This window comes from Trichomycterus rosablanca, chromosome 9, assembly GCF_030014385.1.
Source record: "Trichomycterus rosablanca isolate fTriRos1 chromosome 9, fTriRos1.hap1, whole genome shotgun sequence".
In the NCBI taxonomy this organism is placed as follows: Eukaryota; Metazoa; Chordata; class Actinopteri; order Siluriformes; family Trichomycteridae; genus Trichomycterus; species Trichomycterus rosablanca.
The window spans coordinates 8,735,977-8,759,546 of NC_085996.1; the positions used below are offsets into that span (position 1 = coordinate 8,735,977).

Here is a 23,570-nt window from a genome sequence, read left to right on the forward strand (position 1 = left end):
GAAGGTTCTGATCTTTTCTGAGGTGTATTTAGATCGTTCTGAAGGTTCTGATCTTTTCTGAGGTGTATTTAGATCGTTCTGAAGGTTCTGATCTTTTCTGAGGTGTATTTAGATCGTTCTGAAGGTTCTGATCTTTTCTGAGGTGTATTTAGATCGTTCTGAAGGTTCTGATCTTTTGTGAGGTGTATTTAGATCGTTCTGAAGGTTCTGATATTTTGTGAGGTGTGATCAGATCGTTCTGAAGGTTCTGATCTTTTGTATTTAGATCGTTCTGAAGGTTCTGATCTTTTGTGAGGTGTGATTAGATCGTTCTGAAGGTTCTGATCTTTTCTGAGGTGTATTTAGATTGTTCTGAAGGTTCTGATCTTTTCTGAGGTGTATTTAGATCGTTCTGAAGGTTCTGATCTTTTCTGAGGTGTGTTTAGATCGTTCTGAAGGTTCTGATCTTTTTGGGCATGTGTTTAAACATCTCTCTGTTTGTTCCCACAGATTTGATTACCAGGAGCTGCTACACAACTCCACGTTCTGCCTGGTACCTCGCGGCCGACGACTCGGCTCCTTCCGTTTTCTTGAAGCCCTGCAGGTGGGTGGCCTCACCTTAAGCTTTTATTTTTCCTGCCAACCGGCTTCTGAAGGGCATCATATTTTAGAATCCTGGGTATTAATATGGAGTTGGGCCACTTTTGCGGCCATAACAGCGTCCAATGTTCAGGAAGGGTTTCCACAAGATTTCAGTGTTCCATTTCAGGGCTTTACACCCCTAACAGTAGTGCAGTGTGTTTTACACCACTCTAGCCAATATCTGGGTGACGGGCATGGAACAGAAGTCCTTAAAGCTTTTGACAGTCATTTTACTGATCTTGCTTTGAAATGCAGTTGCTTGCTTTGTCAGATACACTCGGGCTAGCTTTGTGTGTCTATTTTTTGGGTGCAACTTGGCCGTTTTCTTTACAAAAACAATTACTTGGCATGTCCATGACAATGCATGAGGATGTTTCAAGTTTGGTTGGCTGCAAAATTAATTTAAATTACTGGCGCCCAGCTGGTGCAGTGGGATATTCCGCTATCACACCAGCGCTGGGATTATGAAATCTCTGATATTCGAATCTTAACTCTGCTACCAGTCGGCTGGGCGCTCCCTAGCAGGCACAATTGGCGGTGCCTTCAGCAGACAAAATTGACCAGTAGTCTGCTGAGTGGGAAAAGTTTGGACTAAAAGGGGGTGGGGTTTTGCACCTAATGTCTTTATCACAGCACAGCCACATCACTGGGAGAGGTTGCCAGGTCTCATGTTCCTTTAATAATATAGTTGTTTAAAACATGCATTTTTATTTATTAATAAATAAAAAAACAAAACCTTTTTTGTAGTGGATTTTGGACTTCTATTTCTTTCCTGCAGCATTTGTTTAACTTCATTCTTACCTCTGCACGTATCACGCAGGACACAGTTAGTAGTCGGTTCAGTCACAATTTGAGTGATGAGCTTTAGCCTTACGGTGCTTTCCTGCTTTCATAATTCTAGCACGCAGACTCAGAAACTGTTTCCTAACACAGCCGGTATTGACTGGCAGGTTGACGTCTCGTGGTAACGCCATGCTGACGTTTGGGTTATTGGTATCGACATTCTGTCATTTGAGAAAAAAAATAGCCAGGAAAGTTTGTTCTGTAACAGGAAAGCTATTATTTATCCTCTCTCTCATTTGTTCATTAAGTCCTCCCTCGCTTTCACACCGTGCTTTTATTGAAATTTAGAAACTTACCACAATGTGGTGTCTCCTACAAACACTCCATCGTTTTTATTAACGGCTGTGAAGAACAGCCGCTGCAGAAAGTGTTTAGTGGAAATGAAGTTAAGCTTTGCCCCATAAATCAAGCAATGACAATAAGAAAACAGCAGCGCTATGATTGCACTCCTTCTCCTTCCTGTTGCTGAATAGGTTTTTCCTTTTAATATGACATGTGAGTACAAATCACATCAATTATTTCTTACACATAATCAGTACTTCTTCAGAATTTGCTTTGTTTAGAATCAATGCATGATTAATGAGGGTAAAAATAAAAACAGAATTTTTACTGAATTAAAGTCACATCAGCACACATTTACAATTTAGATCATTTGATTTAAAAAACAAACACCAGGCTCCAGGTAACTATAACTGCACTATACACTAATCAGCCATAACATTAAAACCACCTCCTTGTTTCTACACTCACTGTCCATTTTATCAGCTCCACTTACCATATAGAAGCACTTTGTAGTTCTACAATTACTGACGGTAGTCCATCTGTTTCTCTGCATGCTTTTTTAGCCCCTTTTCATGCTGTTCTTTAATGGTCAGGACTCTCCCAGGACCACTACAGAGCAGGTATTATTTGGGTGGTGGATGATTCTCAGCACTGCAGTGACGCTGACATGGTGGTGGTGTGTTAGTGTGTGTTGTGCTGGTATGAGTGGATCAGACACAGCAACGCTAATGGAGTTTTTAAACACCTCACTGTCACTGCTGGACTGAGAATAGTCCACCAACCAAAAACATCCAGCCAACAGCGCCCCATGGGCAGCGTCCTGTGACCACTGATGAAGGTCTAGAAGATGACCAACCATATATACATATGATTTATATATATCCTATACAGTTTTCTCTGATGTTAATACAGTTGAGTTATTTTTAGGTTTTAGCAGAGGTGTATACCATTCATTCATTTATTCATTCAGTCTTTTTTAGCACTGCTTTAAACTGGTCAGGGTTGTGGTGAGTCTGATTCATAATGCGAAAGGCAGACAACACTGTGGACAGATCGCCAGTCCATCACAGGGCACACACACAGGTCAGTTTCTAGTAGCTCCAATTGGCCTGACTGCATGTTTTTGAACTTGTGGAAGGAAACTGGAGCAGCATTTTTCTAAAAAGAAGACGAAGCTGTACAGGAAGTTGCTCAAATCACAGGAACTATTTTAATAATGTACACAAATCAACATAAACAAAAGGGAAAGACAGAATTGTAAGTAAGGTCCAGACAAATGTCCAATTACATACAAAGCAGTCCATACAGGCAGAGGACTAAGTGCAAAAGGACTCAGTCTATTCAATACAAAAACAGCACTCTTATATCACTCTCATAAGGACACAGACAGTAACCAGGGTCGGTAATCAAACCTGGGATGGTATAGTATGTATAGTAGTATGTATAGATGTATAGTATCCAGTCCAGTTCTACAGGCTTTTAACAGTAAAGAGGTAAACACAGTACCTGAACTAACCCATAAAGGTTTCTATAGATACTTCTATCTAATTGGCTCACATAAAACAGACACTTCTAGAGACATGGAAGACCATGCCGAACTCCGCACAGACATAAAAAAATATGGGCTAAATCACAGTTTCTGGAATTAAAAATAAATATCTGCTATATTTTTGTGCTGTTGTGCTCTTCATATAGTGTATATTTACTGTGTGTGCAGTTATATATATACAGTATGTATATGATGCATTGATACAAGATCTATTAAGTTGTTATGTGGTACCCGAATATTAAGAGAAAATGGGGTTAACCCATGTACTAATAATAATCATCATTTTGGGGGCTGGTCAAAATGTTTTGACTCATTAGTGTACATGTACAGTACATACATCACACGTTCAATTCAGAATAACCTAAACTTTTAATTAAATCTACAGATGGACACATTTTAAAGAATAACTGATGATATGTTTTAAGACAGTTATATAAACTATACAACTACACATTCTCCACTGCACACAACTAATATGTTCAGTTTAGGAGATTTAAGAAAAAACTGCTGCTAATGGGTCGGCACCTGGATCTTCCATTTCTCAGAGAGGATAAAGGGGACAAAAGGCAAGTCGTGTTGTTTAGATTCTTGATCCATTTCTCTGATCTTTTTCCTCCTTTCATGTATGAATCAGTAGCTTTCAGCGCTGAAGTAAAAGCAACATGAAAAAGCTTTTAGAAGCAACACACATTGTATGTGCCACCTCAGAAACCTTCTAATATTAGCCAGTCTGTCTGCTGTTTACCAGGGTAAACCAATAACATCACTCGGGCTTTCTAAGTTTAATAGAAATTTGGGGTATGTAAGAATTTTCAGTACGACCATCACAGCCATCATTGTAAAATACTGACTCTTTTCAAGCTTGAACCTTTTTTATGCTTTTTTTGGAAGATATTTTGTTCCAGGCTTGTACTAGATTTACACTGTGTCTGAAGTTCTGTGCTGGATTGACGCCGTTTACTGGGTATTTCTGCCTTTCAAGCAGTTAAAATTACTTGATAAAACTAAACCTGCAATGCATAATAGCAGAGAAACATGCAGTATTAAAAATATTAAAGCCAATGAGGTAACACAGTCTGTTTGTTTGGTGTCGGAGTTGAATGAGTCACCTTGGCTACTCTCTTCCCAGACATAATGGCATGTAAATGCCCGACTGGTCGATAGCACTACTGAGATTCGTACCCTGAATCCCAGCCGTACAAATAAAATCTTGATGCAGGGTTATTTTTTCAATCTGTATTTGCCAGTCATTGTATTGCTCTTATTCTTTGCATCTTTTATAAACCCCATAGACACTAGACATATTTTTGGCCCATGCTGACCTAATGATCATAAATAGACCTGTGCTATATTTACAGTCTTGGTGCGTGTGGTTGGGTCACAACTGGGAGAACGTTTCCTAAACCTGTCAGAAAATAAACCCAGCAGGTACTGAAAAAATGACTAAACAACATAATCAAAATGTACACGTCTCGATGTTTAAATATTTTCTTAAACTACTTTCTTAGCCTTTTTTTTTTTTTACAAATTACCTACAGCGAGTCTACATTTTTTTAATAAGAGCAGAACTCAGGGGCCATGCTGTGCTAAACTGGAAGCCAAACTGTGCAAAATGCCCTCATGGCTTCATAACAAGAAATCTGTTATTATGTTAAAATGGTGTTGATTTGTGTTATATATGCTTAAATACATGCCAATCAAGAAACCAGCTCCAGTTGTGTTCTGTGCTGAGATGCTTCAGTATTTAAAATGTTTTGCTAATGAGTGACCACGATATTGCTAAATATACATGAGCGCTGTGTTTTCATGGACCACAGAACTGAAGTTTTTACAGACTCAAGCTGTTGTTGTGAGATCTGAATCTAATATTAGCTACTGCCTCATTATTTTGACAAATGAAGTTTTTGAGGAGGTAATGAAACTAAATTGACAACAAAAGTTGTTATTTTTGTAATTTGTGTCTGCTTGTTTATATTGGGTGTGTGTGTGTGTGTGTGGTCTTTAGGCGGCATGTATCCCTGTATTACTGAGTAATGGATGGGAACTCCCTTTCTCTGAGGTCATCGACTGGAGTAAAGCTGTCATTATTGGAGATGAGAGATTACTACTACAGGTAACACACACACACACTTAAATTTTATATACAGTATATATACAGGTCCTTCTCAAAAAATTAGCATATTGTGATAAAGTTCATTATTTTCCATAATGTAATGATAAAAATTAAACTTTCATATATTTTAGATTCATTGCACACCAACTGAAATATTTCAGGTCTTTTATTGTTTTAATACTGATGATTTTGGCATACAGCTCATGAAAACCCAAAATTCCTATCTCAAAAAATTAGCATATTTCATCCGACCAATAAAAGAAAAGTGTTTTTAATACAAAAAAAGTCAACCTTCAAATAATTATGTTCAGTTATGCACTCAATACTTGGTCGGGAATCCTTTTGCAGAAATGACTGCTTCAATGCGGCGTGGCATGGAGGCAATCAGCCTGTGGCACTGCTGAGGTGTTATGGAGGCCCAGGATGCTTCGATAGCGGCCTTAAGCTCATCCAGAGTGTTGGGTCTTGTGTCTCTCAACTTTCTCTTCACAATATCCCACAGATTCTCTATGGGGTTCAGGTCAGGAGAGTTGGCAGGCCAATTGAGCACAGTAATACCATGGTCAGTAAACCATTCACCAGTGGTTTTGGCACTGTGAGCAGGTGCCAGGTCGTGCTGAAAAATGAAATCTTCATCTCCATAAAGCTTTTCAGCAGATGGAAGCATGAAGTGCTCCAAAATCTCCTGATAGCTAGCTGCATTGACCCTGCCCTTGATAAAACACAGTGGACCAACACCAGCAGCTGACATGGCACCCCAGACCATCACTGACTGTGGGTACTTGACACTGGACTTCAGGCATTTTGGCATTTCCTTCTCCCCAGTCTTCCTCCAGACTCTGGCACCTTGATTTCCGAAAACAGTACTTTGGACCACTGAGCAACAGTCCAGTGCTGCTTCTCTGTAGCCCAGGTCAGGCGCTTCTGCCGCTGTTTCTGGTTCAAAAGTGGCTTGACCTGGGGAATGCGGCACCTGTAGCCCATTTCCTGCACACGCCTGTGCACGGTGGCTCTGGATGTTTCTACTCCAGACTCAGTCCACTGCTTCCGCAGGTCCCCCAAGGTCTGGAATCGGCCCTTCTCCACAATCTTCCTCAGGGTCCGGTCACCTCTTCTCGTTGTGCAGCGTTTTCTGCCACACTTTTTCCTTCCCACAGACTTCCCACTGAGGTGCCTTGATACAGCACTCTGGGAACAGCCTATTCGTTCAGAAATTTATTTCTGTGTCTTACCCTCTTGCTTGAGGGTGTCAATGATGGCCTTCTGGACAGCAGTCAGGTCGGCAGTCTTACCCATGATTGCAGTTTTGAGTAATGAACCAGGCTGGGAGTTTTTAAAAGCCTCAGGAATCTTTTGCAGGTGTTTAGAGTTAATTCGTTGATTCAGATGATTAGGTTAATAGCTCGTTTAGAGAACCTTTTCATGATATGCTAATTTTTTGAGATAGGAATTTTGGGTTTTCATGAGCTGTATGCCAAAATCATCAGTATTAAAACAATAAAAGACCTGAAATATTTCAGTTGGTGTGCAATGAATCTAAAATATATGAAAGTTTAATTTTTATCATTACATTATGGAAAATAATGAACTTTATCACAATATGCTAATTTTTTGAGAAGGACCTATATATATATATATATATATAATAAAATAAAAATAAATTTAAAGTAAATAAAAAATAATAATAATAAATAAATAAATAATAATAAAAAATATATATATATGTTTTTCAGTAAATGAAATTTTTCAGTAAATGAATCATTTTTATTCATTATATATAAAATAAATAATAAATAAAAAATAAATTAAAAAAAAAGTTATCATGAATAATAAGTATAATAATAAAAAAATGATAATAAATAAAAATAATATATATATTTTTAATTAACTATATAATATATATATTTTTTAAATGTGTATATAATATCTTCACATCTTCATATCTTTACACAGTGCATCAGAAATAAATCTAATACATGATTCCACTCTGAATATGACCCTTGTTATCTGTTTAACCTGTAACTTCTCTAAGTTGAAGCATCTACTAAACAGTTCTTGGCTGATTATGAGTTAATCCTTCAGCCCTGCTGTAATCATGGACCTTTAAAACGACCAACTCATCAGCTGTGAATAATGAGGTTAAAAATGGATTTTTCAGCCCAGAGTGGTAAATTTCACATAGACGTGAGTCACCAGGCTGTAAGGTGTGATGTGATATTTATGTTCATTAATTACTAAGGTTATTAATGGTTGCTACCTGCCTGCCCTTTCCAAGCAAAGTCATTAACGTGCTGGTTGCGCCACGGCTGAAATATCACGGGCCAAATGTCACTAACGACAAGAAACGTGACCTAAAGCTTTTACACCGGGGGACAAGACTGAAAATTCTGATTATTAATGACCCAACACCCTTAAGGCCCCGTCCACATACACACATTAAATGTCTCTTAGACTCTAATGGACTCAAATAGCCTCTCATAGCATTTTGTACAAACCTGATATGGTTGTGAGTTTTGGAATTGATTAAACTCAAATTACCCAATAAGTCATTTTTTTACCAAGTCATTTATAATGTGAGCCGAGTTTGACACATTCGCCTTGACTGAATCATTTTTACACTGCTTTATTATTTATTAATTCATTTTATGTAACCAGGGTTGCACCGGATCTAGTATCACTAGGAAACCCTGGACAGTAATAGTTCCTTGCAGACCATCACACACCAATTCACTGACTTACTTAGATCTAGGGGGCGAGTTAGAGAAGTCAGTCTTTATTTTGCATGGTTTAGAGAACACTTTACACCTTAAAATACCACAGGGTCATCAATTCAAATTGTATTTGCACTTTTTTCTACAATGAACTTTGTTTCAAAGCAATGCTGTAAAAAAAAAAAAAACAACAAACCACGACTGTAATGGGAGATCCATCCTGCTTGAGCAGTACAGTGGAATTAAAAATTATTTTTTCTTTTGGGGTTGGGGTTGTTTATATTAAAAGAACAATAAAAAGAACATAAATCCAGTCTAGTATGAGAACTACACACACATTATATGGTTGAAAGTATTTGGACACCTGACCATGGGCTTGCTGGACATCCCATTTCCAAAACAAACAGTATTAAAACAGAGTGACCTCTCAGCTAGAACAAGAGCCACTCTTTTAATAAGGCTTCTCAAAAGACTAAAGTATGTCTGTGGGAATTTGTGCCTATTGAGTCAAAACAGTATTTTTACAGCTGGGCACTGATAGTGGTCAAGTGGCTGTTCAGTGGGTCTGAGGTCAGGGCTCTGTGCAGGTCACTGGAGTTTCTTTAAACCGAGATTTTAATCATGTCTTTATAGAGCTGGCTTAGTGCAAAGGGGCACAGTCATGCTGGAATAGTAAAGGACCTTCCCTAAACTGTTGCAGCAAAGTTGCATATAATATCCTTTGTATAATTGATTTATTACACCTGTTAGCAATTGTTGTGGCTGGAACACATCAATTCAGAAATAAAAAGGGATGTCCCATTACTTTTGTCCATAAAGTGTAATTTGTGTTTACTAAATGCTATTTTCCATATAAAAGCAGACCTGTAGTAGATCCGGTACCTACTCCAGACATACTTCATGATAGAAGGGAACACACCGTTGGCAGGTTGCCAGTCTATTGAATCTCACACTCACACATGCCAGGGGAAAATTTCTGAAGTGTAAAGAAAAACAAAGTACCTGGAGTAAAGACACACTCTTTTTCTGTCTGTCCACTGTCCGTCTGTCTTAGATTCCCTCCATCACCAGGTCTATCGATGCAGAGCGGATTTTGGCTCTGAGACAGCAGACCCAGTTCCTGTGGGACTCCTATTTCTCCTCGGTGGATAAAATAGTCTTAACCACGTTAGAGGTAAGTAAGAGCAGCAGGACCAGAAGTAAGAGTTGTTGTGTGGTGGGTTCAGAAGAAACCAAGTGCATTTTCCTAATTTGTTTGTTCTACGTTTCTCGAGCATAAACGCTTCGGTTTACATCCGTCTGTGTGGCACTGAAGTGCTCCAGTACCGTCGGTGTGACCTCACACTGTTAAACACCATCAATCTTCACAAACACCTCAGGTTCAACAACTTTATTTTCAGTGCAGCGATGAGAGGTGGAGAAGGTTCGTGGTAAAACAAAACAATGAGATTTAGCTGCCGTTTCTGTACAGAGTAAAATCTACGAGTCTACGAGATTGATTTATTATCTTTGGTCCCATGTCACCGCTGCATTCATTGTGAAAAATAATAATAATCTGTCAAAAACGCAGATTCTAATTCTGATTTGGTCTGAGGGATTCTACAGACAACTTTAAAAGGTGCTGGTCACCTTTTTATTACTTTTTTTTTTTAATTCCTTCTACAGCTCCCAGCGGAAGACCTAGATACCCACCCCCCCCCCTTCTTTCTTACCCCTCTTCCTTCCCCCCCTTTATATTTATACACTAGGGATCTTCAAAAAGTTTCGGCACTTTTATGTTTTGGTTGAAAACGGTGAGGGTGGGAGGAGTAGTAATCGGTCGTGTCCGAGAGACTGAGAGACGCTTATAGTCCGGATTTAGCGTCATCTGATTTCCACCTTTTTGGACGCTCAAAAGCTTTAAGGGGAAGAAGATTTTCATGTGATAATGATGTGAAAGCAGAGCTGCATCACTGGCTATGCGCTGAACCAAAATGCTTTATGTAACATCTTGTACAGAGACAGTACGATGCATTGTGTTGCCTGGGTCGATAGACTGTGTGTCTGTAAGAGGATGGACAATGGCTAAAACTGGGTGCAACCTCTGCTGACCAATCAAGGGAACTGCACAGGGACAGCTAATCATGGATGGCGATGTGTGGCTCTCTATATGTGAAACCGCACTCTGTGAGACCCCGCCCCTGACAGGTGAAAAGAAGTGAACACCGCAGCTGCAGAGATCACCCCTCCCCCTTTGATCCTACTACTTTAACTTTCATTTACATCAACTAACTATCAATTATCCTGGTCAGGGTCACAGCGGGGTCCAGTTTTACAAGGAAACACTAGGCGCAAGACAGCAACACCCTGGACAGAGGGCAAATCCATCACATGACTTCAGCCAGTTACCTAGTTGAGAAAGATTTATCTAATTTACTGGATATGTATCTAAATATTGTTAAATTTAATGTTTAATGACTGTGTGTGCTTAACTGATGCTGCTGTTGGTGCTGCTGTTAACGTTTTGTTGTGCTCACATAGTGATAAATCTTCCAGCATTTAAAACTGTAATTTAACGGCTCTCTGGACCACCGCTGTCTGACGCTGGTGCCACCTGTGAATAAGAAATAATTGAAAAAGACAGTGAATTAAAGAGAGGAAATAAAGCAGAACTATGATTGTGGAGGTGCCTGGAGAGAAAGAATTAATGAAAGTGAACAAGGAAGAAAGAAGCACTTGAGTGTTTTACTTTTGAAAGTTTGTCTTTGTACCAGGATTAAAGCTCCAGCTTCATGTTATGCCAGCGTAAATGTTACCAGGTGCAACACTGAAACTTGTGAGGAATAAATTAGACTCTGGTTTGAGCTCCTGTGTGTGTGTGTGTGTGTGTGTGTGTTTGAGTATGTGTGTGTGTGTGTGTAGCAGATGCTCCAACAAGGGGAGGAATAAGTGCATTGACACTGAGGTAAATGAGGCGTCTGTAACACCTCATGAACTGTGTGTGTGTGTGTGTGTGGAAGGGTGTGTCTTGTGTTAAATGTAATCTAAACTACTGTCTCAATCTGTAGAAATATCTTCACAGCCTTTGTGTAGTAAAAGTAAAAAGTAAAAGCAGCACTAAAGAAAACAAATGAGGTGCCAGGGTGGCGGGGTGTCCCACAAACAGGTGCTAAAACAAACTGGGAACCTCTTTGAATTTACCAGGATTTCAACAATAATTACAGATGAGATCTGATGTTTATAGTAGAAAAGCACATAGTGCCCAAACTATGTAACTCAAAACTATTATTGGAGGGTTGAGTTGCTCTTAATTACACAAGAAAGAAAAACACACACATCCAAAATCTAAGGGCGCATTGACATGAAAAGCGGCAAAACCGCGAGTGCAGGCGCAAACTGCCTCTTTGCTCAGCCCTCAGCTTGAGCGGTGTGGTGAAACGTCATCAAAGTCCACCACCGTCAAATCGTCAAATCCACTCTGAAAGCTCCACGTGTATCTGCGTTTAGCTGGATTTTCCTCACTGTTTCACTTTTAAACTTGTGTTTTAGCTCGGGCTGCTGAGAAGTTGTGAGAATCAGTTCATCTTATTGGAAGCATTTTGAAAAGGTCAGAGGAAAACTGGGTCAAAATTTAATCAGGTGAACTTCGAGCGCCACGGCCAGCACAAAAATCGGAACCCAACACAGCAAAAATGCGCCACACTTTATAGGAAACAATGGAACAGTGGCCCTAAGTCTGCTTTTCTAATTTTCTTTCCCAACAAACAAACTTAGAGATGCATTAATCTGAAAAATGCTATAAAATATCAGTACTGTTGCTTCTGATGAACAGGGTGTGTTCACCCTGCAAAAACTCCAAGTATACAAGTGCAATGCCTGAGAATGGAAATAGCATACACAAATATTTGGAATTTAAAAATATTGGTTTATATCTTTACCATAAAGAACATGATTGTGTTGGTGGAAAAAAACTAAGAAAAACAACCGCTGCCAAAACAAATGTAGACAAAAGAGATAAAAATAAATAAACCAACACCAAACTTCAGAACAACTGTGAAGGATGCTGGAGGAAGCATCAAGGTCTGGAGTGGACAAACATGAACAGTTTGTATTCATTAATTTGTTTGTTTGTTTATTAGGATTTTAACGTCATGTTTTACACTCTGGTTACATTCATGACAGGAACGGTAGTTACTCATTACACAAGGTTCATCAGTTCACAAGTTTAATGTTGAACACAGTCATGGACGATTTAGTGTCTCCAATTCACCTCACTTGCACGTCTTTGGACTGTGGGAAAAAAACGGAGCACCCAGAGTAAACCCACGCAGACACGGGGAGAAAATGCAAACTCCACACTGAAAGGACCCAGACCGCCCCACCTGGGGATCAAACCCAGGACCTTTTTGCTGTGAGGCGACAGTGCTACCCACCGAGCCACCGTGCCGCCCTTGTATTCATTAAAGAAACAAATATCAAATTACTGCTAAATGTCATGGTAGTTTTCTGTCACCTTGAGCTACATTAAGGTTTAAAATAAAACTATTTGGGGGGTTTGCTTTGGCATTTGGGTTGAAGTCCAGATGATGCGGCATGATCTGGTCTGTTAATGATTTAAACAAATCCATGAATGGGTAAAAATAACTCACTTCTGTCCAAGTTTGATCCAGGAAACATCATCGCTGCTTCAGTGAGTTCACATACATGTTCCTGCCTTACAAAAGATTCATTACAGCATTCACTAGAGACTAGAAAAAGAATTAATATTCACTGTTAGTTGAAAGAGAATGTGATATTTTATGATTAAATAGGGCCAGTTGGATATTTTTTTCCTTCGGCATAAGGGTGCCACTTGTGTTTTCTCTCAGACCTTTAAACTTGTGTTAGAGCTCGGGGTGCTGAGAAATTGTGAGAATCAGCTTCTCTGAGAGAGTCTAAAACGCTTATGGTTAAAAAAGATTAACGTGGTTTAATGTATTAAAAGAATGACACAGAAACACTAAACTTCTCTTAATTATTACTGCTCATCTCTTCACTAATTAAATTCCTCGCTCGTTGTTTCAATACAATAAGTCACGTTAAGTTTTGTTCTCATTGAGCGTTGTTCGTACGGAGGTCTCATTGGAGGAGCTTTGAAAAGGTCAGCGGCAAACTGGGTCAATCAGGTGAACTTTAAGCACCACGGCAAGTGCAAAAATCGCGAACCCAACGTGGCAGGCTGAGCAGCACCGCCTCACTATGCCATACCACCGCTTCTCATGTAACTGTATGTACATCTGAGTTGAGCTGTTTTTCCTACCTTAACTCTATAATTGTGTGTGTGTGTGTGTGTTTAACTTCAAGGGTTATTTTCAGCACTTGCCACAGGTCTTTCCTTATGAGATCCTTGTTATGCCCTCGTGTGCTGATTAGGATGAGTGTGAATAATTAGCACGACACTGCAGTGAGCTAGCTGCTAATGAAGTTTTTCTCTTTTGATGAAAATATGCTGAGAGCTTCTTGCTGGTGAAGCAGAGTGTCAAAAATCTGATATGTTTAATTTACACAAGGCTAGACTTACAGACTTACAGACTCTGACTGTAATCATTTTGAGGAAACCTTCACAGTGTTAGTGGTAGCTTAGTGGGTAGAGCTTTGAGCTATCTACTGTAAGATTGTTGGTTCAGATCCACCGTTGGGCCCTTGAGCAAGGCCCTTAACCCTATCTGCTGCAGGGGCACCGTTTATTGGCTGACCCTGTGCTTTGACCCAAGCTTGGATATGCAGAAAAAGAATTTAATAGTGGACTTTTATTTCTAAGTGTGTATGTGGTGGATGTAACCGGACAATCATTTTGTATGTTAATGATGGGTTAATAACACACTCAGGGTTTTTTCCTCATTATGTGTGTGTGCGTGTGTGTGTGTGTGTTTGACAGATTATCCAAGACAGGATATACACACATACATCCAGAAGCAGGCTGATGTGGAACTCTTTACCTGGTGGATTATTCACACTCCCTCAGTTCTCTTCTGATCTCTCCCTATTCCCCTTCTACTACCGATTAATGGGTAAGTAAGTGTGTGTGTGTGTGTGTGTGTGTGTGTGTGTGTGTGTGTGTGTGCTCTACTGAAGATCATGTACAGTGTATCACAAAAGTGAGTACACCCCTCACATTTCTGCAGATATTTAAGTATATCTTTTCATGGGACAACACTGACAAAATGACACTTTGACACAATGAAAAGTAGTCTGTGTGCAGCTTATATAACAGTGTAAATTTATTCTTCCCTCAAAATAACTCAATATACAGCCATTAATGTCTAAACCACCGGCAACAAAAGTGAGTACACCCCTAAGAGACTACACCCCTAAATGTCCAAATTGAGCACTGCTTGTCATTTTCCCTCCAAAATGTCATGTGACTCGTTAGTGTTACTAGGTCTCAGGTGTGCATAGGGAGCAGGTGTGTTCAATTTAGTAGTACAGCTCTCACACTCTCTCATACTGGTCACTGAAAGTTCCAACATGGCACCTCATGGCAAAGAACTCTCTGAGGATCTTAAAAGATGAATTGTTGCGCTACATGAAGATGGCCAAGGCTACAAGAAGATTGCCAACACCCTGAAACTGAGTTGCAGCACAGTGACCAAGATCATCCAGCGTTTTAAAAGAGCAGGGTCCACTCAGAACAGACCTCGCGTTGGTCGTCCAAAGAAGCTAAATGCACGTGCTCAGCGTCACATCCAACTGCTGTCTTTGAAAGATAGGCGCAGGAGTGCTGTCAGCATTGCTGCAGAGATTGAAAAGGTGGGGGGTCAGCCTGTCAGTGCTCAGACCATACGCCGCACACTACATCAAATTGGTCTGCATGGCTGTCACCCCAGAAGGAAGCCTCTTCTGAAGTCTCTACACAAGAAAGCCCGCAAACAGTTTGCTGAAGACATGTCAACAAAGGACATGGATTACTGGAACCATGTCCTATGGTCTGATGAGACCAAGATTAATTTGTTTGGTTCAGATGGTCTCAAGCATGTGTGGCGGCAATCAGGTGAGGAGTACAAAGATAAGTGTGTCATGCCTACAGTCAAGCATGGTGGTGGGAATGCCATGGTCTGGGGCTGCATGAGTGCAGCAGGTGTTGGGGAGTTACATTTCATTGAGGGACACATGAACTCCAATATGTACTGTGAAATACTGAAGCAGAGCATGATCCCCTCCCTCCAGAAACTGGGTCGCAGGGCAGTGTTCCAGCATGATAATGACCCCAAACACACCTCTAAGACGACCACTGCTTTATTGAAGAGGCTGAGGGTAAAGGTGATGGACTGGCCAAGCATGTCTCCAGACCTAAACCCAATAGAACATCTCTGGGGCATCCTCAAGCGGAAGGTGGAGGAGCGCAAAGTCTCGAATATCCTCCAGCTCCGTGATGTCGTCATGGAGGAGTGGAAAAGCATTCCAGTGGCAACCTGTGAAGCTCTGGTAAACTCCATGCCCAGGAAAGTTAAGGCAGTTCTGGGAAATAATGGTGGCCACACAAAATATTGACACTTCAGGAACTTTCACTAAGGGGTGTACTCACTTTTGTTGCCGGTGGTTTAGACATTAATGGCTGTATATTGAGTTATTTTGAGGGAAGAATAAATTTACACTGTTATATAAGCTGCACACAGACTACTTTTCATTGTGTCAAAGTGTCATTTTGTCAGTGTTGTCCCATGAAAAGATATACTTAAATATCTGCAGAAATGTGAGGGGTGTACTCACTTTTGTGATACACTGTAAATACCTTTCTTGAATTATTGCAAAAGTAGAATTGGGTTGGCTTGAGTGGTGCTTTTGTGGCACAGCATTGGGGACAGTTCACGCTCACGAGTTTGAATCTTAGCAGTGTTACCAGCCTGGCTGGGTGCCCAACATACACAAATGACCTGTCTAAAGGAGGAAAGGTCAGATATAGTTCATCATGCTGATAGGGGGAGGATGGGGTTAACATGGAAACCCACACTGACCGCACACACCAGGCTAGAACAGAGATGGTGCAAGTGGTAGTGGAATCTCAAGGGAGAATTGGATATGACTAGATTGGATGGAAAGGGAAAAATGCAGATTATACTCTCACAGACACAGATTTCCATTTTACTTCTTGTTTAGGTAGCAGGAAGGTGTCATGTGTGTGTGTGTGTGTAAGTGTGTGTGCGCACGAGTGTGTATGTGAGAGAGAGAGGGAGAGAGAGAGAAAGTGAGAGCAAAATGCCACCGTCTTGTCTCTCCTGAGCATCTTCTGCTCTGAGCAGTAAAAATCTGTCGCAGCAAAAATGAAACCATAACTCAAGACAGATGCCAACCTGTCCCTGAGCAATAGTGTGTGTGTGTGTGTGTGTGTGTGTGTACAGATAGGTAGACGTATTATTGCCAGCCCACATGACTTTAGGGAATTCATCCCCCAACCTGAATCATCACCACAATCTGAGATTTAAATCTCTGTGAAGAGAAGCTTTGGTGCCCGTTAAAGCCAGTGGTGTTTTATTGTTAATTAATTTTGCTTTAGGGTGGCGGCATGGTGCAGTGGGTAGCGCCGTCGCCTCACAGCAAGAAGGGCCTCGAACCCAGGCCCTTCTTGCTGTGAGGCGACGGCGCTACCCACTGCACCAGGGTTCTTTCTGTGTGGTTTGCATGTTCTCCCTGTGCCCGTGTCCTGTGTTCCTCCCAAGTCCAAAGCCCTGCAGTCTCTACCCAGTGATGGACTGGCAACCTGTCCGAAATGTTTACTGCCTTTCGCCCAATGAATCAGACCCTCTGAGACCCTGACCAGGAAAAATCTGAGGTTAAACAGACAAAAAAATAATCTTGGTTTATTAAGTGCTTAATTAAGACCCTAATTATGACCCTAATATGTGTGTGTGTGTGTGTGTGTGTGTGTGTGTGTGTCCGTCGGCTCACAGCAAGAAGGGCCTGGGTTCGAGTTGAATTCTCCAGGGAAATCGACTCAAACCCAGGCCCTTCTTGCTGTGAGGCGACGGCGCTACCCACTGCACCAGGGTTCTTTCTGTGTGGTTTGCATGTTCTCCCTGTGTCCGTGTCCAAAGCCATGCAGTTTCTACCCGGTGATGTACTGGCAACCTGTCCAGGATGTTTCCTGCCTTTCGCCCAATGAATCAGACCCTCTGAGACCCTGACCAGGAAAAAGTGGAGGTTAAACAGACAAAAAATACTTTTGGTTTATTAAGTGCTTAATTAAGGGCCCTAATTATGACCCTAATGTGTGTGTGTGTGTGTGTGTGTAAACTTTTGAACTGCACCTGCGTGTTGCGGGTCCCTGTATTTAGTCTCTGGGCTGTAAATCTGGAGCACGGCGATGATGGATGCCCTGTTTCTCCAGCAGCACTGACACTGTTACTCTCACTTTTCATAATTCTGATGACACTGCAGGAACGACTCAATGCGCTGATGTACGACGACAGCGACCCTCATAAATCTGCTCCCTTCCTGCTGGAATTTAAACACCACCACACACTACACACCACACACTCTAAGTATGCAACGCTGGATTAAAATATGTACCGGTAAGGGTGGCGTGGAGGCACGGCTGGTGGAGTGGGGTGCCACACGGCAGCGTGGGTCCTGGGGAGCTGGGTTTGATGCTAAGTAATTAAGTCTGTGAGAGGGTTCCACAGGTTCTCGGAGGTTCTTTTGTGTTATACGTCCCTCCTTAAATATGCAAAGGATGGACTGACCACCCTAAAGGTCATGGAATGAGTCCTGAAGTGAATTCTCTTCAGCTCTTCTTTTCTCGCCTCTGCATTCGGCACAGGTGTCTCTTCTGCCGATCAGGGTCCTTACACAGCGTATGATGACCCACCCAGATGCAGATAGGGTGGCCAATTAGTATCTGCTGCAGACACTGCCAATTACGCCCGCCAGATAGCAACGCCGAGTTTCGAACCGAGGAGTTCAGAATCTCGGCGCTGGTGTGCCAGCGGAATCTCCAGCTGCACCACCTGGGTTCCTCCATGTGCTGATGTTTAATGTCTGGATGTTTTATGTGTTGTTCTGCTGTCATATGACTGGCTGAATGGACGATTACATGAATTGGCAGGTGAACATCTGTTCCTAACAAAGTAGTTGGCGAATGTAAGTGTGTGTGTGTGTGTGTGTGTGTTGCTGTGTGTGTTGTCTGTTAGTGTATATGAGTGTATATGAGTTCCGTCCACTATGTGTCCATCACATCTATATTTTAGGCTGAGGCCAAACGAACATTTACACCCAGTCTAAAGTACAGAAATGAATAAATGTGTGTGTGTGTTACTATTGCAGTGTGATTTTGTATTATTTGCCTTTATAAAACGTGTAATGGATTTCGGTGTGAACGTAAATGCAATCAGTAAGTAATGCTGAAAAATGACAGCATATGGACTTTCATGCAAATATATACAGTATTTGTATTTGTGTGTGTGTGTGGGTGTGTGTGTGTGTGTGTGTGTGTGTGTGTGTGGGTGTGTGTGGGTGTGTGTAGGTAAGACCCCGCAGCAGGAGTTTACAGCTGTAATTCAGGTGGTCACACCTCTTCAGTCTCCACAGCAGCCTGTCCTTAAACTCATCATCGCAGTTGCCAAGTCCAAGTTTTGTACACAGGTAGGATACACACATACAGTGCTGACCTAAAGTCTGAGGCCACTAGTTGAAATTAATTATTTGCATTTTTCTCTATTTTAATATAATATGTCAGTGACTTCCTGTGTAAATCCACCTCAAGCAGGTGAAAAGAAGCAGTTTGCCTCTGCATACATGTCTGAGGGGGTGTGTGTTAGGTACAGCTCTATTCGGTCAGGATCAGGGTCTGCAGCAGTGAAGAAATGTTAAAGAAAAAAATGCAGAAATAGAATAAAAGAAAGAATAGTGATGCTTAAATTCCTCCACAATAACGTAAAAGATAACACCGCTCAGGTGGCGCAGCGGTAAAAAGACACGCTGCAACCAGAGCTGGATTCTGAGTACATCGTTTCGAATCCAGCTCTGCCTTCCCGGTTCGAGGCTGGTCGGCTGTATGAGCAACGATTGGCCGGTTGCTCAGTTGGGGCGGGTGGGAAAAAGAACCGGATGTGGGTCTCTCCCTGTCAGAATGCGATTACGACCTCTGCCGGCTGGTTAGAGGCGCCTCATCATCAAGAGATGAGGAAGAGTGCCCTTAGGGTGTGTCTCTCCGCATGCAACGCTAGGTGGCGCCAAACTCATAAATGTGTGGGTGGCAAAAATGCATCCGGCTGCTGCTCATGTTTCGGAGGGGATGTGGGTTAGCTTCGATCTCCTCGGTCAGGGCAGGGTTCGGCATAGACAGAGAGGAAGCACGATGCAAATTGAACAATTGGATGGGGAGAAAAAGGGGAAAAAATTTAAAAAAAAAAAAAAAAAAAAAAAAAAAAAAAATTACGTAAAAGATGAATATGCTAAAGATGCTGTGGGGTAGAAATTTTTTTCAACATTCATACAGATGTTGAAAAGCCTTGTTCTTTAAATCACGTTCTACAAAATGTACCTGTGATCATCTAATAATTAAATGTTAAACGAATACAGTAATGTGTTTTGGGCGTGTCTTTGCAGATCATCGTGTTGTGGAACTGTGACAAACCTTCACCTGCCAGAAACAAATGGCCGTCTATTACCGTCCCTCTCATCGTTATCGAGGAGGAGAGCAAGGTACATGCTACAAAAACGAGAACATTTGGATTTTGTGTGTATTGAAAACTGTGTGTGTGTGTGTGTGTGTGTGTCAGGTTGCCAGATATGACTACATTCATGCATCCACATTAACACTAGTTAGTACTAGCTCTACTGAAAGTGAGCTAAGTGTACTAATAAGGACTGATAGATTAAAGGTTCCAGAGCATATCCCCTAAACACTGGGCACAACACCACACTGGCCATCCCAAAATCATTCATGTATGTCACGGCATTCTGGCATTTCAGCAATTCAACAAAATACGCTAAGTGGCCAAAAGTATGTGGACACATAATTTCCACACGATTTTCTAGTATGTCTGCGATCGTTTGTACCCATTCATCTAAAAGAGCATTTAGGACATCAAACAATGTTGCTTGAGGAGAAGATCTTCAAGCAATGGACATTCTATTAAATCCTGAAAGTTTTTAACAGGGGTCAGATTAAGCTCACAGCAAACTACCAAATCACGTCTGACCCAGCAGATTTTTTTCATTTTTTTTTAAACCCACATTAAACTTATATTTATTTGTTTGTTTATTAGGATTTTAACGTCATGTTTTACACTTTGGTTACATTCATGACAGGAACGGTAGTTACTCCTTACACAAGGTTCATTAGTTCACAAGGTTATATCGAACACAGTCATGGGCAGTTTTGTATCTCCAGTTTACCTCATTTGCATGTCTTTGGACTGTGGGGAGACACAGACACGGGGAGAACATGCAAACTCCACACAGAAAGGACCCGGACCGCCCCACCTGGGGATCGAACCCAGGGCCTTCTTACTGTGAGGCGACGGCGACAATGCTACCCACTTAGCCACCGTGCCGCTCCATTAAATTTATGTAAGATACTACATCAGTTTACCAAATGATTAACTGACTATATGCTTAGAAACCTTTGTACACCACACTTCTCAATACGTCTCAATAAGCTTGAAAAAAAAAGAAGATCCTTATTGAGAAAATGAAGCGTATCTTAGTCATTTATTCAGTCACAGAAAAAGAAACTTGCAGAAAACACTGAGATCTCAAGCCTGCCGTGACATGCACGTCTCTGATAAGTGAACGTAACTGTTTGATCAGTATCAGTATTCATATTGTGGATACAGTATTTATTTAGCATGTAACAGATACCAGAATACAAAAGTGGTGAAGATCAACACATGCTTCTTTCATGCCATTATACATCAACCAACCCCTATTTATAAACTGTTGGTAATGCAAAGTCAATGTGTAGCTAATCACGCTTGGAGTACTGGACTAGTTATCAAAAGGTTGCTGGTTCAAGTCCCACTACCACCAAGTTGCCACCTTAACCTTCAATTGCTTGAATTGTATTCAGTCACAATCTAAACACAAGGTGACCCATGCGTACGAGTGACTATTGTTGCTCCTGTAATAGAGGAGTTGGGAATTCTATACCTCTCAGCCTAAGAACAGGGCTTATTTTGCTCTCCTGGACTCCTGTGTACTTGTTTAGTGTTCGGCTGCTTTACAATCTCTCTGGGAAGGTGCACACGTTACTGTTGTGCTGCTCAGAAGTCCAGACTGGTAGATTTATGGATTTTTGCTGTGACAGCTTTCAGAGCAACAGCAGGACAGGAGGTCTTTCACTCTTCATTGTTGTGCTGTAGATTTTAATAAACTGACCTTTACCAGCGACTTTATATCACACCCTCCCACAGGATGTGTGTGTGTGTGTGTGTGTGTGTGTGTGTGTACTTGACAGTATATAATAAAAAGTAAATGAAACAGTGGTACTTTTGCCAAGGTAACTTTCATCTTCATAGTTTAATTTTCTGTTTTACCACCACTTTATCCTGGTCAAGGTTGCGGTGGGTCTGATTCATTGGGTAAATGGCAGTAAACACCCTGGACACACACACACACACACATTTATACAGCTCCAGTTGATCTAACTGCATGTCTTTGGACTGTGGGAGGAAAACTAGAGCACCTAAAGGAAACTCACACGGACACAGGGAGAACATGCAAACCCCACACAGAAAGAGCCCTGGCCGTCCAGCCAGGAAACCAAACCCTGGACTTTCTTGCTGTGAGGTGACAGTGCTACCCACTGTCTTTAGGCCATGCCACCCTAAAATTAATTGTTCTGATGGGTTTGTAATTTACAGTACAAAGAACAGGTCTGCCATTCTGCCATGTACCATTCTGTATCATAATAGGTTCAGCCAAACTAGCCTTATTTATAATGGTACAGAAAAGCTACAGGATTTTTTGTAAATTATAATCACTTACTACTATTAATTAAGTAATTAGAAGGTCATACCAAATGATGAACTGACATTATAAACCTTTGTACACCACATTTTGTCCCAATACGCTTGGAAAAAATGATCCTACCCAGAAAAACAAGTGTATTTTATTCAGTCACAGAAAAAGAAACTTGCAGATCGCAGAATAAAACATTGAGACCTCAAGACCGCCACAACATGCACGTCCCTGATAAGTGAAAGTAACTGTTTGACTCTTATCAGTATTCATATTGTACTGTAGATCGAGCTATCCCAAAACATAATAAAACCAGAACACTAGAGATGTTTCTAGGCCACCGCAGTAGTTATTAACAAGCAATAAAAATGCACCAGACAATTTATTATTCTACATAAATAATCAGAATGATTTAATATTGCATGGTCAGGAGTGGTTTATAGCGTGATGCTTGTGTTTTTGTGGCTCACAGGAACACGGCTGATGAAAGTGGTTCAGATTTATTAATGTTACACATTAAATCATTACAGTTATCATGACTGAGGTTGTTAATGAAGTTTTTAATTACGCTTGGTGACTTGCTTTTCAATTAGATCACCTTCAGGGTAATTATGTTCACAGAGCTTATAGATGGTTTAATTAAGGGGCTCATGCACTCATTTATTCATTTGTATGTTCTTAACTAAAGCCCAGAGGAGCTACTGGCAGGACAAACTCCCTGTTGTGGTCTCAGCATTTCTGCTCCCAAATTTGTTTACTGAAGCAGCTGAAGTTTACTTTCTATCAAACTGAAGAAACTGTTCTCACTTACAAGCCTTAGTGTGTCAATATTGAACATCTTAACATACACTGATCAGCCATAACATTAAAACCACCTCCTTGTTTCTACAATTACTGTCCATTTTATCAGCTCCACTTACCATATAGAAGCACTTTGTAGGTTTACAATTACTGACTGTAGTCCATCTGTTTCTCTACATACCTTTTTAACCTGCTTTCACCCTGTTCTTCAATGGTCAGGACCCCCACAGGACCACCACAGAGCAGGTATTATTTAGGTGGTGGATCATTCTCAGCACTGCAGTGACACTGACATGGTGGTGGTGTGTTAGTGTGTGTTGTGCTGGTATGAGTGGATCAGACACAGCAGCGCTCCTGGAGTTTTTAAATACCATGTCCACTCACTGTCCACTCTATTAGACACTCCTACCTAGTTGGTCCACCTTGTAGATGTAAAGTCAGAGACGATCGCTCATCTGTTGCTGCTGTTTGAGTCGGTCATCTTCTAGACCTTCATCAGTGGTCACAGGACGCTGCCCAAGGGGTACTGTTGGCTGGATGTTTTTGGTTGGTGGACTATTCTCAGTCCAGCAGTGACAGTGAGGTGTTTAAAAACTCCAGCAGCACTGCTGTGTCTGATCCACTCATACCAGCACAACACACACTAACACACAACCACCATGTCAGTGTCACTGCAGTGCTGAGAATGATCCACCACCTAAATAATACCTGCTCTGTGGTGGTCCTGTGAAGG

The 23,570-nt window shown here is 41.2% G+C and overlaps 1 protein-coding gene across 1 annotated transcript in view; it reads left to right on the top strand.

Annotated features, from left to right (window-relative positions):
* Window positions 1-23,570, top strand: part of LOC134320439 (exostosin-1) — a 148,562-nt gene that overhangs the window by 104,770 nt on the left and 20,222 nt on the right. Inside the window, exons 2-7 of the mRNA XM_063001822.1 lie at window positions 490-583; window positions 5,301-5,408; window positions 9,174-9,293; window positions 14,016-14,148; window positions 18,597-18,715; window positions 19,682-19,777. Of these exons, the coding sequence (XP_062857892.1) occupies window positions 490-583; window positions 5,301-5,408; window positions 9,174-9,293; window positions 14,016-14,148; window positions 18,597-18,715; window positions 19,682-19,777 (670 nt within the window). The remainder of the gene's footprint in view (window positions 1-489; window positions 584-5,300; window positions 5,409-9,173; window positions 9,294-14,015; window positions 14,149-18,596; window positions 18,716-19,681; window positions 19,778-23,570) is intronic.